At 39.8% G+C, this 15,218-nt stretch overlaps 1 protein-coding gene across 8 annotated transcripts in view; it reads left to right on the top strand.

Annotated features, from left to right (window-relative positions):
• strbp (spermatid perinuclear RNA binding protein) overlaps window positions 1-15,218 on the top strand; it is an 84,576-nt gene that overhangs the window by 33,096 nt on the left and 36,262 nt on the right. For 6 of the 8 annotated variants that reach the window (XM_067573719.1, XM_067573721.1, XM_067573718.1 and 3 more), the window contains one exon: window positions 13,929-14,107. In XM_067573719.1, coding sequence (XP_067429820.1) covers window positions 14,105-14,107 — 3 coding nt within the window. In that variant the 5' untranslated portion in view covers window positions 13,929-14,104. Of the gene's footprint in view, window positions 1-10,279; window positions 10,331-11,737; window positions 11,770-13,928; window positions 14,108-15,218 lie in introns of those variants that run through there. The other 2 variants (XM_067573722.1, XM_067573723.1) reach the window with 2 other exon arrangements.

Genomic DNA, 15,218 nt, shown 5'->3' with positions numbered 1-15,218 from the left:
ACACACACACACATTTGGTAGGTCCATGGCAACACTGTCAAGCATAACCAGTCCCTACAAGTCTCTTTCCTTTAGTCTTTATAAATAATTCATCACCAGTAACATTGGCTGTACTTTATGCAAATATTGACAAACCGAGAGTCAAACAGAGAAAAATTTAGAGTCGTTTCCGGTGTTGAGCACATACAATTTTCAGAGACATATTGTAAATCCTCAGCAAACTGCTGATACAAACAAAATAACTCAAATTCACAGCATAATAATACAGTCCCCAGCTCAATTGTTAAAGAATAAGTGAAAGGGGGTTATGTAATTATTAGTTACATGTTTTTCTTTATTGATGCTTACGGCTGCTTGGCATTCAGATCCCATAATGACATACTGTTTAATTTAGGGTTTCAGTTAAATTCACTTAAATGCTCTTGATTAAATTAAGAGACATTGAGAAAACAGGAGTTTATGCACAAATTCAATTACTTCTTCTCAAGGGTTGTTACCAAATTCTGACAAATTGCCCTCAGGTGATACTGTAGTTAGCCTGCCAACATGGAAACATGATCCCTTTGTTCCTCATTAAAGGTGCCCTCCACCAATCTTGGATCATGACAGCCTATTGTCGCAGTTTTCCGTAGCTTTTGAAATATAGATGGAGTCTGATTGTCTGGTTGTAAGATGAGATGTTATAGTCTCTTGATGTTGTTTGTTCTCATAGGTCTCTGTTTTCCATTGGAGTTCAGAGAGTGCATATGGGGTCACTGCTTTTTTCTACTGCCTTGCATGTTTTCTGTCGGAGATCGAGTGTCTTGTGGTTTGCTACCGTGCCATATATGGCAGATGTGTTCTTGTAATTGCATCCTGGATGTTTAGCCTAGATGACAATCAGGATGAGATGATATAGTATGTTGATATATTTATGCAACGCAATACTTGACCTTTAATCTTTTTATTTTACTATCATTGCATCTACATCCATTTATCCACATTAACACACTTCTGCTCTTCATGACAGTATCATAGTGCTGCCATGTTATCTCTCTCACTCACTCACTCATTCACTCACACACACACACACACACACACTCTCCGTTCCTTATGTTTGTCCTACATTCAGCTGAAAATGCTTCCGTAGCCATGGCGACCAATCCCATGGGGAAAAGTTGAGGCTGATTTCTGACTGTCTTTTCCCTCCTTTGTTTCAGGCCTTGTTGCAATTTAATGCTTCCCTCTCACACCAGCACAAACACACACATACTGTACACACACATACAATAGTATGTCAAAATCTAAAAGCAGAGGAGATGCAGTTTGTGTGCCACAACGTTGTTTTGGTTCCTTTGTCAAAGGAATGACCCAATTGCTGAGAAAGACCAAACCTACAGACAGAGTTGGGGGAGATTTTTCTCTTTCTTTTTCCTTCTTCTGTACAGTTCTGTTTCTTTCTTTCTTATTTTATGTGGTTTATTGTTTGCTCACTTTCTAGCTTGTTAGTGACCATGACTGTGGCAATTGGACATTAAACAATTAAAACACAAAATAGGCTGATGGAGACAGACTATTGAAAAAAGAAGAGATGTAGTGAGGAGGTAGAGTAATTTTAGAGGGAGTTGGAAATTGAAAAATAGAGCCTTATACTAATAGACACAATGACTTATCAGACCTCAACCATAGAAGGTTGCCTTACTACAAGTTTTTCTGGTGATTAGGCCTTCCTAATTTGTATGATGGAAAACAGGAAAATAAGTCTAAAATAACTGTAAGTCCCCTTTAATCTTTTCCTCCCTCGTTCTCCCTCCTCTTCAGCCGTTCACATCCTTCCTTATGGCTCTATTATTCTTCTCTAGCTCAGTCACATACTGTCCTTCAACCCTTTTCACAATCTCATTCCTTGTCATCCTACTTTCTCTCTTATCTCTCATCCTCCACGCTCTCACACACACCTATCATATTGCACTTCTGTCCCCCTCCTCCTCACACACTGCAAATTATTCTGTTCATTTCTACCGTCTCCCTCTTATTCCCTTGTTTCTAACCTCCCTTCCGCTTTTCCTCCCTCTCTCGCACTCTACCACACAAGAAAAAAAAAATCAATCCCGCCCTCTCTCTCTCTCTCTTTCTCTCTCTCTTCCAGTTCCCTCTTTCTCCCGCTCGGTCCCTCCGTCTTCTCCCTAGAGTCGCAAAGACAGACAGGAAGGAAGTGTGTAATGAAACGGCCATATCGAGCACACTGCCCAAATTGACCTGGAATGAATGGAGTCACTGATCAGCTCCTGCAGATGAAGAAGTAGTGGGTTGGGAGAGAAACTGAGCTGACTGATGTAGCACACATTTTATGAAAGCTACTATCAAACAGAGTGAATACACAAAGATGTTTATTTTGTCTATCTGTGGATTACAGTGTAGTAATCCATTACCTGTGAGCTTTATTTGAAACAATCTAGGTACAGTACAGGAAACCTTTTCCGCTATATTTTGCCTGAAATCAATAGTTGGCAAACTCCATGAATTTGGTCATTTCAGCTGAAGGGGGAAGCAATCTGCATTCAAGAGATTTTCTCTGCTATTTGAACAGAGAGGCAGACAGGCAAGGCTACAGCTAAAGAGAATGATTATTAGAAAAACACTGACAAACAGGAAGAGATAGAATGATGGGACGCTTTCTCCCAAGTTACTGAAGCTGTTCAATGTTTATGAATGCCCACAGTGTAAGATTATAACATTGAGTCCATCAAGTAAAATTAATTTCTTAAAAATACTCTATCCTTTACTGTAATTTGGATTTGTAATACATCACGCTAATCTGCTCATCTGCCATCAGCAGCTACACCACTACTTTTATTAATGAAAATGGCTCGAGAGATAGAGAGAGAATGACCAACGTCACCGGGATACCAAACAGTACTATATGTGTGTGTGCGCTTGCTAGCCTGCTTTTGTGTGTCGTGGAGTAAAAACCCATTAGGGAATTAGTCCACATCTGGACAACCCTAGCTTTCCTCATGCTCTCACAACTCTTACAACATACTGTATATGTTGCACAGACACCAACTTCTGACCTCAATTTTCTCCAAATAAGTTTACAGTCCTGTTTTGACCTTTCATGACCCTTTTTTGGACATCGACCATACCCCCAGCTTTGAAACCAGGTGAAGTTTTAAACATGGACAAAAAGCTGCAGTTGAATGTGTAATAAAATGTCTGGACAACTCTAGGATTATAAAACATTGATTCTTATTTCCAGGTGTTGTGAGGAGATAATATCACCTCGCTAATAACCAAGCAAGGAGAGCTTGCTGCTCAGTAACAGCTTTGCAGCATATCAAGATTGTTTTTTTCTAATCTCCTAATGGAAAACATATACATACTTACCATAAATACACCTGTATCAACATTTAGATTAAAGGGGGAAGTATTCTGGACATAAAGCCCATCTTCAAAGACATGTTTATCCACCCTCTCCTCTACTTTTTATGATCAACATAGATCTATTTAGAAGAAGGCTCTGTGCCGAAACGCATGATGTGAGCCAAATAAACAAGTGAAATGTTAATATTTTGTCCTCCTTGACTAGAAAATTGAGATGTGCTACCCTTTTTTTTTTACATTTATAGATCTATTTATCTTTGCAGCAATTTCATCTCTGCAGCTCCTAGAATTTTAAGTGATGTAAGAAACACATGCTCATGCTTTCATATAACCTTGCTTTGCTGTGTGTTCGTAACACTCAGTGTTCTCTATTTATCTATCTGTGTGTTTGTATATTATTCATTTATTTAATTTAAATTAATAGTTTCAATAGGATGCAGCAATATACCACACTCTTCTTTTACTTTAATTTTGACAGCTGGCATTTATGTGAATATGTGTATATAAGCAACTACACATGCACAAACCTGCTTGGACACACACACACACAACGAGGTGGGAGTGTGACAGCTTTGTGTGTTGGCAAACATGAGCTTAGCAGTGAAGAGCCTTTCAAGCAGGATTAAGCTGCTAAGTGTCAATGGAACAGACAAGTAGGCCAAAGACCACTAGGATATCACTAAACTGCAACAATCAGTGTCAGTGTGTCTGTGCGTATGTAGTATGTAAAATAGATACAAGGAAGTGTGCGGTAGGTGATTTGTGGAAAGACAGAGGAGGAAATCAGCAGGAGTGCATGCACACACACACACGTGCGCACAAACACACACACACACACACACCCTGTATGCACATTCACAAGTCTTCTCACAGACCACGGACTGTGGAGCCTCGGCAGAGCCCTGGCAGGACCATCTGTTCCTGCTGAAATCAGCACAGCAGGAGCCTACCAGTGCACACACACACATACACACACACACACACACACACACCCACAAGCACACACAGTTGCAGCATGCTTCAGTTCTGGCATAGTGATAGTCTATTTATTCCCCCACACTGACGCAGGACAGTACTCAACTGTGTGTGTGTGTGTGTGTGTGTGTGTGTGTGTGTGTGTGTGTGTGCCTGTGTGTATAGCAGTTAAGTTTTCAGTTACAGTAAAAGTAAGGTAGCCCATGGAGATGTAACCTACCTGAGAAGACTAATGCTAATAATGCAAATTATTGCATAAAAACTGGGATTCATATAGATAGATAGATAGACAGATAGATAGATAGATAGATAGATGCACATGCACTCAGTCACAAATACATTCATCTATCCTTGTTAGTCTGTGACCCCAAGTCTCTCCACCCTGACCCACCGTCAGCAGGAACTGCGCACACATACAGCTTTCTCCATTTTAATAATCGACCGAGGGGAGTTACACTCTCCTGTCAATGTTATCTATTTCTCTCGCAGAAGCAACATCAGCGTTTTCTCTGCTTTCTGCCATCTCATCAATACTCTGTTCTCTGACCTCCCCCTGGCCTGCACCTGGACCCAGTCAAGACAGAACTACAGTGTGCTAGTTAAAAACATATACAGGTTACCAGAGTATCATTCCTCAAAACTAGGAGTGAATATAGAGAAAAATGATCAGGGTTAACAAAACTTGATCCAATCTTGTCATGCTGATAATATAAATTAGAATACCAATTGTAATCAATAAACCAATGCAGGGTAATTTATCTTCATTTTTCTAATCTTGTTTCCAAGACATCAGGCTGCATACTATACAGTGAATATATAAACGGTGTGTTTGGTAGTTTTCCTTATTGTGGGCGTTACTGACTCACTCCTTGATTGCAGGATCTGAAAAGAAGAAAAGACGTAATTAAAGGTAATTTCCATTGACTGTGGAACCCTGTTATTGCAGCATGAGTGGACCTGTAGTGTTTAGTCATCACACCATTTGTGGTATCTTTTATAAAGTAAACATTAATGTAGAAAAAACTCTTTGACATTATCCTATTGATATCATGGCAATGTGGACGATAAACTGAGGACTGACAGAGCAGAGCAGGAAAAAAAAAACACAAATATAATTTGGTTACCAGAATGGTTTTTAATGACAGTTATTGGAGAAGTGTCTGTGTGATTACTAAAATACTTCTTTTAAAATTCCTAAAGGGCTTATGACAGAATCTTCTCACAAATGATAAACTAATGGGGATGACAGACAAAATTGAATGTGATAGACAAAATCAAATGTGATACACGAAAAGTGCAGAGAGCCTGAACAAGGAATTAATAAAACACCAGTAAAATATGAGAGTAAGTAGTTAGTAAGAGAGCTAAGATAAATTAGAACAGATCAGGTGCATAAGTTGATTTCAGTGGGGAAAAGAGCGTGTGGGAGAAATAATTGCTTTTGTGCGTGTGTGTTCACTGGAGTCAGTGTGTCCATTGTGATACTGAGGTGTCTTTTTGTTCACTTATTCTTTAGAAAGATGTATCTATCTATATTTGACAGTCTTGTATGTTATGTGGCCCTAAAACATGTCTCGTTCCCCATTTGTCTCTGAAGATATCAATAAATGAAACATATATCAATGAATGTTTAAAAAGTCTAGTATTGAATGTTATACCAACTATAATGTAACATAACATATTAAAATTATAGTTGGTATAATATTTCCATACACGAGAATATTTATGGAAATATTTTGTGCATATCATTCTAAGTAAAACTTACAAACAACAGTGGATATTGATATAAAATTATATATTGATATCTTATTGAACTTTCACTTCAAGAAAAAGAAAAAATGACGGCAGAATATATTAAAACTCAACAATACTGCAACTAGAAGAACAATAGTCCTCACATAAAGATTTCATTCCGAGTCCAGTAGTATTTTTGGTTTTCTATCCTACTAAAGTCTAAATTGCATTCACCTTGACTCCCAGGTGTAAAACAGTGCCTGATTAAATGGCTGGAATGAAAACCAGCAGGACCCCTTGTTCCGAGGACCGGAATGGAGAGCTGCAGTTTTAAATTAATCTGTAAGGTTTTAACGGGCCAATTCCTCACAGTCTTTTCAGGTTGTAATTTGCAATTGTCCTGCCTGTTGTCACACCTGTTAATTATTCTCCATGCCAAGCACTCAATATTAGCAGTGTTGTAGAGGAATAGAAAACAAAATATAAAAAAAATACACAAATCTGTCAGGGAGGAACAAATTTGCGAAAAATAGGGGGTGACAAAAATAGCTAGAGATGAGTGCAAATTACATACAGTGTGCACATAGACCTCTTTTGGCTTTGAGAGAAAGATAGAGCTAAGAAGTGACAGGAAATGAGGAAAGGCAACAACATACCCACTTTCCCCAACCGTGACGCACATGCAATACACATCTGACATCATTCACCTGGTGTCCTTTGTTCTAATGTCCCTCCAGCATGCGTCGAGCCGGCTGCATTAATGAGACATAATGCAGATAATATCTACACTATGCCGCTTCCTGCTGATCATGTCTCTACCACAGCAAATAAAACAAAGGAGCTCAAATGCATGCACACTGATATTTACTACTGCGTGGCTGCTGCTTCCTGCATGTGGTGTATTTGTATAAAAGAAGCCTGTTATTAAGTTACTATTTAAGTCCAGTCAAGTTATTATTTAAGTCCAGTCTGATCTTTAAGATGGTTATGAACTAGCTCCTTTCTCTTCTCTTACTGCCAAAGGGGCCTCTCATTAGCCTACTATCATCTGTCTTTCCTATGCTTGCAATCTACTGATAAGTTAGCAGTCTGTTTGTTCATGGGTATTACTGGTAGCTTCAACTAAGGAGTGGTTCCTCACATCTAATCTAACAGGCACAACAGGGTCTAATCAATGTAGTTCTATAAAAAGGCTAAACCAGTTTTTAAAGTCTTGCATGTCCTGATTCTACTCACCTCTTTCCTCACAGGTGTGGATTCAGTACGTACACTTTGCACTTGTGGCCAGGAGTATCAATTTGAAATCTAGCCCCTCTAATATTTAGGAGGTGTGTCAGGTAGGGGCCTATTCCTCCCATATTTTAATAAGTGTAATTTTTGCATCTCGGGGGCAGGCAATCAGGGACATGGTCTCCTCCGTCATGTGAGCCAGTAAGGCCTCACAGTGAGCTACAGAAAAAAAACAACAACCATACATCCAGTCAGCAAGTGGCTTACCAGGGCATGTCTCTCCACTCTCATTGAACTACAGGTTCTTCATTTTGCTGCAGGCCATCCATGCTGACCGCAGCCTCCACAGGGGTGCCGTTCGACCTTTTTTTAAATCTGGATCAATGGTGTCCACATGGTCAACAAATGGCACAAGAATAGGAGGGTCAGAGTGTCCAGCCTTTGCCTCCAGGCCCTGAAACAATAAGGAGGACAGTGCATATACCCAAAATGCTTCCCTCAGTGTCTCTGTTCTTCTGTTTTTCTCTCATTTTTTCCTAACTCGAGAGTTTTGGTAGACTTAAGTACCCAATCAAATTACTTTTATTATCTTATTATATCTTTTACTTTCATCTTGTCTGCATCAGTCTTCTTGTATGTAGAGTAAATACTTACCTTGATTTTAGAAAGGTATATAAGCAAAACACAACAGCGTGTTAACCTCTTTCTTATCCGGAAAGAAATATAGCATCTGAGAAGGGAAATACTGTTTATTTCAAGAAAGGAAATAAGTTCATTATGGGAAGGAAAAGCCTTCACAACATAAAGAAGTATAAAATATAAATTGCCACAAAAGCCCTACAGCAACAACAACAACAACAACAATTCTCTTCCCACTGTTACACTTGCGGCAATAAAAGATCTTCAACTGTACTTTATTCAGCCCAAATTACAATCACATCACACACATTATTACTACTTCTGTTTTAATTAGCCATGTTTACAGTTTAATCAGTCTATTATGCCGGACACAGAGGTATTAAAATTGTTCTCTTGGCTGCAAAAAAAAAAAAGGATCAAAGGAAAGAGAGAGACATGGAAATAGAAGACAGATGAGGAAATGAGATGATGTTAGTTTGGAGGAGAGATGGAACATGAATAGCAAAGAGGGAAGTTTGCTAGGGAAACGGGGACATGAGAATTTGCAGCGAATCTTGATTTTCATCGAAATTCAGACATTCATTTTCACATTATCAAGAGGAACAGAGGCTGCATTCTTCTTTAATATCCCCTTTGAACATTGAGCTTCTCTCTGCTATTTCCTCGGCAGTAAAAAAAATTAACTTTTATATCTTTTTCCCTCTATATCTGTCCCTGGCTTGTGCCTCTCTCTTCCTGTAACACTGTCTATTCCCAACACTGTATGTTTCGGACTGCTTGTCTCCCCATCAGTCTCTGTCTCTCTCTCTATCTCCTCTGGTAAAGAAATAGCCAGGCAAACAGACAACTCAGTCAGCTAGCACCTGTTTACACAATTGCACGCTTCTTCACAACAGAGGTGGTTAGAGAGAGGTGAATGAGAGCGTGATTCCGCATCCATTCTGTTTATTGTGCACCACCTGGTCCTAAGAGTTTCATTGTCTGTGTGCATGTTTGTCCAACTCATTACTGCACACTTTTGCAGATGTTTTCCCAGATGCAAACATTATGGCACCAATAACCCAGGAGCCTTCCACACAAACATTCACACACACACACACACACACACACACACACACACATACACACACACACACACACACAAATCTGTACTGATATAACATACAGACTACTTACACACTCAAACAGCCTTCCAGGTGTATAAGGAATGTTTAAACATGATGGGGCAGAAATAGCATCGGTAAGCAAAGCATTCATGAGGCCAAAAATAATTTAACTTGGAATAGCCAGGTGAGAGAAAAATCAACAGTCCTGCTCTAAAATAACTTCAGAATAACACACGAGATTCAGCTGCCAGAAATATCACCCGTATTTACACCTGTTCATTCCTTTGCAACGATTAGATTCATTGTAGGTCTGCTTCACTTGAGTGCACGGAGATGCCTCTACAGTTGTCGGTTTAGAGAATGAAGGAGTACGACATGACAGCAGGGCAAGAGCTGGAACTAATGCACAGATCTGTGAGTACGTTATATGTCCTTAAATGTATTACAGCCATGGCTATTTAAGGTAGATGTAAAATATGTAGATTGATGAAAGCTTGTATAAAGTAAATTAGTGTTGTGTCTAGAGAAAGTATCTTATTCCAAAGCTGTGGCAGAAGGTTTTTTCCCGAAGCACGGCCCAAGGCTTTCTCTGTTATAATAAGACTAAAGATGGTTTTTATAGTAGATCATTAGTTTTTGAGTTCTCTAAAACTCCCTAAAATTAAAAGATACTCATTTTGTGTTTTATAATTCATAATTTTATAAAGTGCCAGTAGATTTTGGTTGTGGCTGTAAAGTTGGGTTTCTCCTCCAGCGATTCTTGCATGTAACCAGCCATCAATCAAAGGTCCTTTCACTGGTTAAATAGTAATAGGGTGTCTTTAATTTTGGAATCTTGCTGGCACTGTGGCTGCTGGATGAAATATTTCACCTCTAACCACGCCACAGTCATTTAACATTACACTCAACAACATTTCATGGAGTTCAAAAGCAGAAATATCCAAAAAGTCTGATAATCAGATAATCAAAATTCTAAAAGGGAATACATTGTGAAAAGCAGCTCCGTCAACACTAATTAGCACTCTCTCTCTGGTTTTTGTCAATCCTCTGTCTCCCTTCGCTCTGTCTCTTCCACTGCTCATCTTATTTGATGGTTATCAGATGAGAAAGGTGTAAATTGCTGCTCAGAGCCATCTCAGCAAATTCTCCAGCTCTGGTATCTCTCCTTCATCTTTCAATCAGTTCCCATCCCTTGTTTATTATCCTCTGCCTGATTCCTTTCATCTCTGTAGGGAAAACAGGATGTAATCACCAACTCTTGGTGCTGGGAGGACACAGCACAGGTGTGTGTGTTTTCCCTTATGCATAAACTTCCAGCAGAAATATATTCAATAACTATGGAACCGAATTGAGGTGAAGACGACAGTGCCTGTGCGCATGCCTGCGTGTGTGCCATGTGCAAATCTGTGCATGTGTGTGTGCACATGCTAATGTCCATGAGCTACCACCAGCGTTAATGAGGAAGGGCTCCTGCCAGTTTTTCCCTATTTCTCCTCTCCTTCTCTGGAGAAAAACACACAATCACACATTAATGACCCACCAGGATGGTGCGAATAAGAGAGAAGAAAAACGGAGAATAGATACTGGATACTGGTGGGAGGCGTACAAAAAGGCGATGGCGGGTGGATGCAGGGAGAAATGTAATAATTGGTCGGGATGAGCCCACAGAAGAAAAAGCATCTGGAGGATTTAGGAATAAACAGGCAGATACAGTATGAACAGTCAACACACAGCCACGCATGTGAAAACAAGGTCCTCTTAGACGCCCTCAGTCTGAGTGGGAGACAGTGAAGGTGGGCATACTGTAGGCCACATATTGTTGTTTTCAAGATTCAGGGCTTCATTTAAACTTTGATTCAAACAACACACTCACTCTGTTTTGTCTTATTATATTTTTTTGAAATCATAAATGGCTGTATTTTGTACATTTGACTTAAATTGAAGATGAAAAAGAAGAGTGCCGTGTGAGAGGAACAAAGGGGGAGAATGGGTGTTGTTGTTTATCATTGAATAGCTCTGATAATGAGAATCGAATGGGGGCTGGCACATTGGTATTATGCTTCTTGGCAGGATGTTTGTGTCTGCGCCCATGCACTCTAATCATGTGCATACAATCCTAAGTGGCCAAGCCATGTTGGAAGAGAGCTTACCCCCCTCCAGCAAGGAGCGTTGGCTATAATGTAACTGGCAAAACAAAAGTGCACCGACACAGACGCTGTCGCTGCCAGGTGTGTAGAGGAGGTAATTGTCAGTGTTGCAGGCCAGCGGCTAGGGGCTTAGAGAGGGAGAGCTTGAGAGAAAATGAGGAGCAGCCTCTGGTGGAGTTTGTTTGCCTGAGGGGCCAGCTCAATATCTCGTGTTGTTGTTTATCCGATTCCCCTCTGCCCCCTTGCACCACTTTGTATTCTTCTTATAGTTTCGCCCTTTGCCTCTTTTGCCCGCTACCCTTGTCCTACTTGCTCTCGTTCATGCTCATTTCCAATTCTCTCCTTTTTTTTTTTCTCTCTTTTCTCAAACTACTCACCGCATCTCCCCCCTCTTTCCTCTCCCTCTCTTATTCTCGCTCTCCCTGGATCCCACTGAGCTTTCACTGAGAGGCTGTAGCATCATCACAGTTTAATCCACCAGCAGGTCTACTCCAGGAGAGACTAACAATCACATATGTGTTTATCTTCTCTGTCCCCTGACAGCATCCAGATAGAACCCTGGATGTAGTGTCAAGGTGAGGAGATACTCTACACATTACAGACAATGTTATTTATCACATAGAGTATATAAAAAAGAAATTTGCCAGTGATCGTTCTGTGTGGGAAGGCAAGAAGTAACAGCAGAGAGGTACAGTCTGGTGTCTGTGATGGACCTTAATAGATTCATGTGTGCCCCATTAATGTCTGTATTGTTTCCTGTGTGAGTGCAGTGTCTGCTTAATCTAATTTCTCAGATATTATGAGGTTTGCAAATTACAATGAAATCAAACAATTATAATTTGGCCATATAGCATAATTTTTTGCAGCTATTTTTAGATGTATTGTTTTTTAGGTCTAAGATCAAAAGTCAGATTTACTTTATCATTCATGATTTTAGTCAAATCTAATCATTAAAAACATTTGACAGTTCTGCCTTGCTGAAGTCATATTTTAATACACAAATACAAAAATATGAAATGTTTTTTTCTACCATGACCCATTCTCGTCATCATGTATTTTAGTTTTTTTCAAATCACATTTTATCTTGATTTTTTTCAACAATAATATGAAGACATTTAGTCAGTTTTTTAAATTTCTGTTTGTTTTGTTTTCTTTTTGTCATGTCATCATCTTACATTCATCATGGAAAAATGCTTGTGAATTAATATATTTTGTCACAGTTCTTGTAAATGAAAGTAACATTTCTTCATTTTCCCACACCTGCTTGAACAGACAACTCCTGAGGCAGACCTTTTCAGAAATCAACTCATACACTCTTGTGCGCACGCACACACAAACATGCTCAGCTCTATAAATGTCATTGCTGTGGTTTGAGTGTGACCAGATGTGTCTGTGTACTGTCAGTGGCGATACTGTTGACATTTCATGTTGTGAACAGGAACGTTGTGTATCTGTTCACCTCAACATACTCTGCACTGATAAAACTGGCCTGTGTTTTCATAGCAACACCACATGTTTGATTTACTGTACAGAGCCCCAAGATGAGCCAAAGGTAAAAGCCACAATGGATTCCTGTTTCCTGATTGCTGTTTTTTTGTAAAATCATGAGCTTATTATAAGATATAAGGTTAATTGGTTAAGTATTGGTTAGGTATTGAATTATTCAGTAAGGTTTGTACAGTGTCAGTAGCCTCTACATCTTTTTACAGTATTACTTGACTGTTACCTCTGTTTTTGTTCACTGAGAGGAATAAAAGCCAGGAAAAGATAAGGTTAGAACCATTACTGTCTCATATTGTGGTGGAAGGAGCACTCTGCAGCACAACGGTCCAGTGCTCACTAGTCACTAAACACTGTCATTTTAAAGTCCACCTCTGAGGTTTGTCAGTCCTCTTTCTTTCTATTTGTTTCCTGTCTGTCTCCCTCTTGAGTGATCATGATGGGGTGATTTGGAAGTGCTGTACAGTAAAACACTGTATTTTAGAGTAACGCAGAAACCCCATAGCAATTTTTTTCACACAATTTCATCATTATTTCTTCTGCAAAGTGGTTGGAAATGTCACTGTGCGTTTGAGATTCTATAGATATGGATTCACTTTGAGACTTCTTGTGGTAGCGTTCTCTTTTAAAGAAATTAAATGCAGTTAACATGTAGTCTGCCAATTAGTTTGCATGTAAATGTATGTGTGTCTGTGTGTGAGAGTAGAGGAGGGTGCGTTAGGCTTAAGTGTGTAACCCAGTGTATGAAAACAAGTACATGTTTGTATTACATCCCCCTCACTCAGATCCCTGCCAGCTCATGAAAAATGAATGAAGGCCTATGTGTGTATGTGTGTGTGTGTGTGTGTGTGTGTGTCTCCACATGTCTATCTCCACATGGGTTGATCAGCCATTCTGTCAGATCTTTTAGTCAAGGACGGGGACTGCACCCTTGCTGGGAAAACCGCATTTGTGCGTGTGAGTTGAGTGTTACAAGGGCAGATGAAGGAATGGATGGAATTGGGTTCCGCAAGGTTAAACAGATAAAGGTCGAGTGTGTGTTGGGAGTTGTTTTGTATGTTATATTAATCATTTAGTTATCTTTAAAAAAAAAAAAAAGATTTCTTCCCTTTTTGTGTTTTTTATTTAGTAGAGAAGAAGAAACATTGCGTATCTCCCTTGACACCTCCCCCTCTCGTTGTTGAGACACTAATCTCTTCTTCTCTGTGTCTCCTTTCGTTTCTCAATCTCTTAGAAGTACAACCTCTCTTAGAGCGGTGGCCAGAGTGACAGAAGAGCACATGAGGAGCGGAAAAGGTGTGACAGCAACATCCTGACTGGTAACCTTGCTTCTGCACCACACCGCACGCCCAGCAAATCCAGAGGCGGGCGTCAGAAGGAAGGAAAAGTGCAACCACTCCTCCTGCAGGCATGGTAATATACACTCTGTGCTGTACTTTCTGCTGTGTGTGTGTGTGTGTGTGTGTGTGTGTGTGTGTGTGTGTGTGTGTGCGCTTGTGTGTGGTCATGCAGGTGGATGCCAATGGATTATCCACAGCAGAGCAAGGAAACAGCTTCCAGACTGGAGGGTATAAGAGTTCAATCTGATAACTATATCTAGAAATGGCAGCAGAGTGTGTGTGCATGTGTCAAACATTGGAGATAGAAATATCTGTTGCAGACAGGAGTGTATAGACTTGTGTTTTAGAAAGTAGATGGGAGATGAGATCCACGGGCAATATAAATTACCACTGGGGAAAGAAGGAAAGGAAAAGACAGAAGAATGAAAGAGGCAGAGGAGCTTAAGAAGATAAAGAACAATGAAAGGAAACAGAAGACTAACACAGAGGGTGATGGTGAAAAATAGGAGAGTGGTGAAAAATAGAGAAAAAATGGACAATCAATTTGATTACTTTTGGCTGCTCATGAGGTTTTCTACCCATAGTTGGATAACTAGTAATGGAATGAATGTGTTACATCCAGCCTGTATTTATTTGTTGATATTAAATAAGGATAAGTGATTCATTTTCATTGGTCTACAGTTGCACAATCACTAATGCTAAATGAGTGTAGAAATGAGGTTTGCTCCTTACATAACAGCACAAGAGGCGTGTCACAGTTGGAAGATGATGGGGTAAAAAGAACTACTGCGTTGTTTAGGAGGAGGAGAGAACGACTGAAAAGATCAAAGAGAGCAGTGGAAGGAGAGACTGAGAAGCGGGCGCAGATAAGACCATAAAAAACACAAATGATGGGCAGAAACATGAGAAATGAAAAGCGGAAAGTATATGGAAACCAAAAAGAGAAGTTTAGAGCGGGGAAATGGAGGAGAGAGGGAAGGTTGAGAGCAAAGAGAGAAAAAGAAACGAGGGATTGATTAATGGTCTTGGCCTGTGACAGTGGGAGCTTTTCCCCAAGGGGGGAGCAGAGAAGAAGATGAATTATTAAAAACTAGAACAAGAGGAGGAAGGAGGGAAATGAGTAAAAAAAAAAAAAGGATAAGAATGGAAGAGTGGTTAGTAGTAGATGGATGAAGGAGAGGAGA

This window comes from Thunnus thynnus, chromosome 19 (assembly GCF_963924715.1).
Source record: "Thunnus thynnus chromosome 19, fThuThy2.1, whole genome shotgun sequence".
NCBI lineage: Eukaryota > Metazoa > Chordata > Actinopteri > Scombriformes > Scombridae > Thunnus > Thunnus thynnus.
Note: the sequence above shows the minus strand (reverse complement) of the source record. Positions and strands in the feature narration are given on the sequence as shown.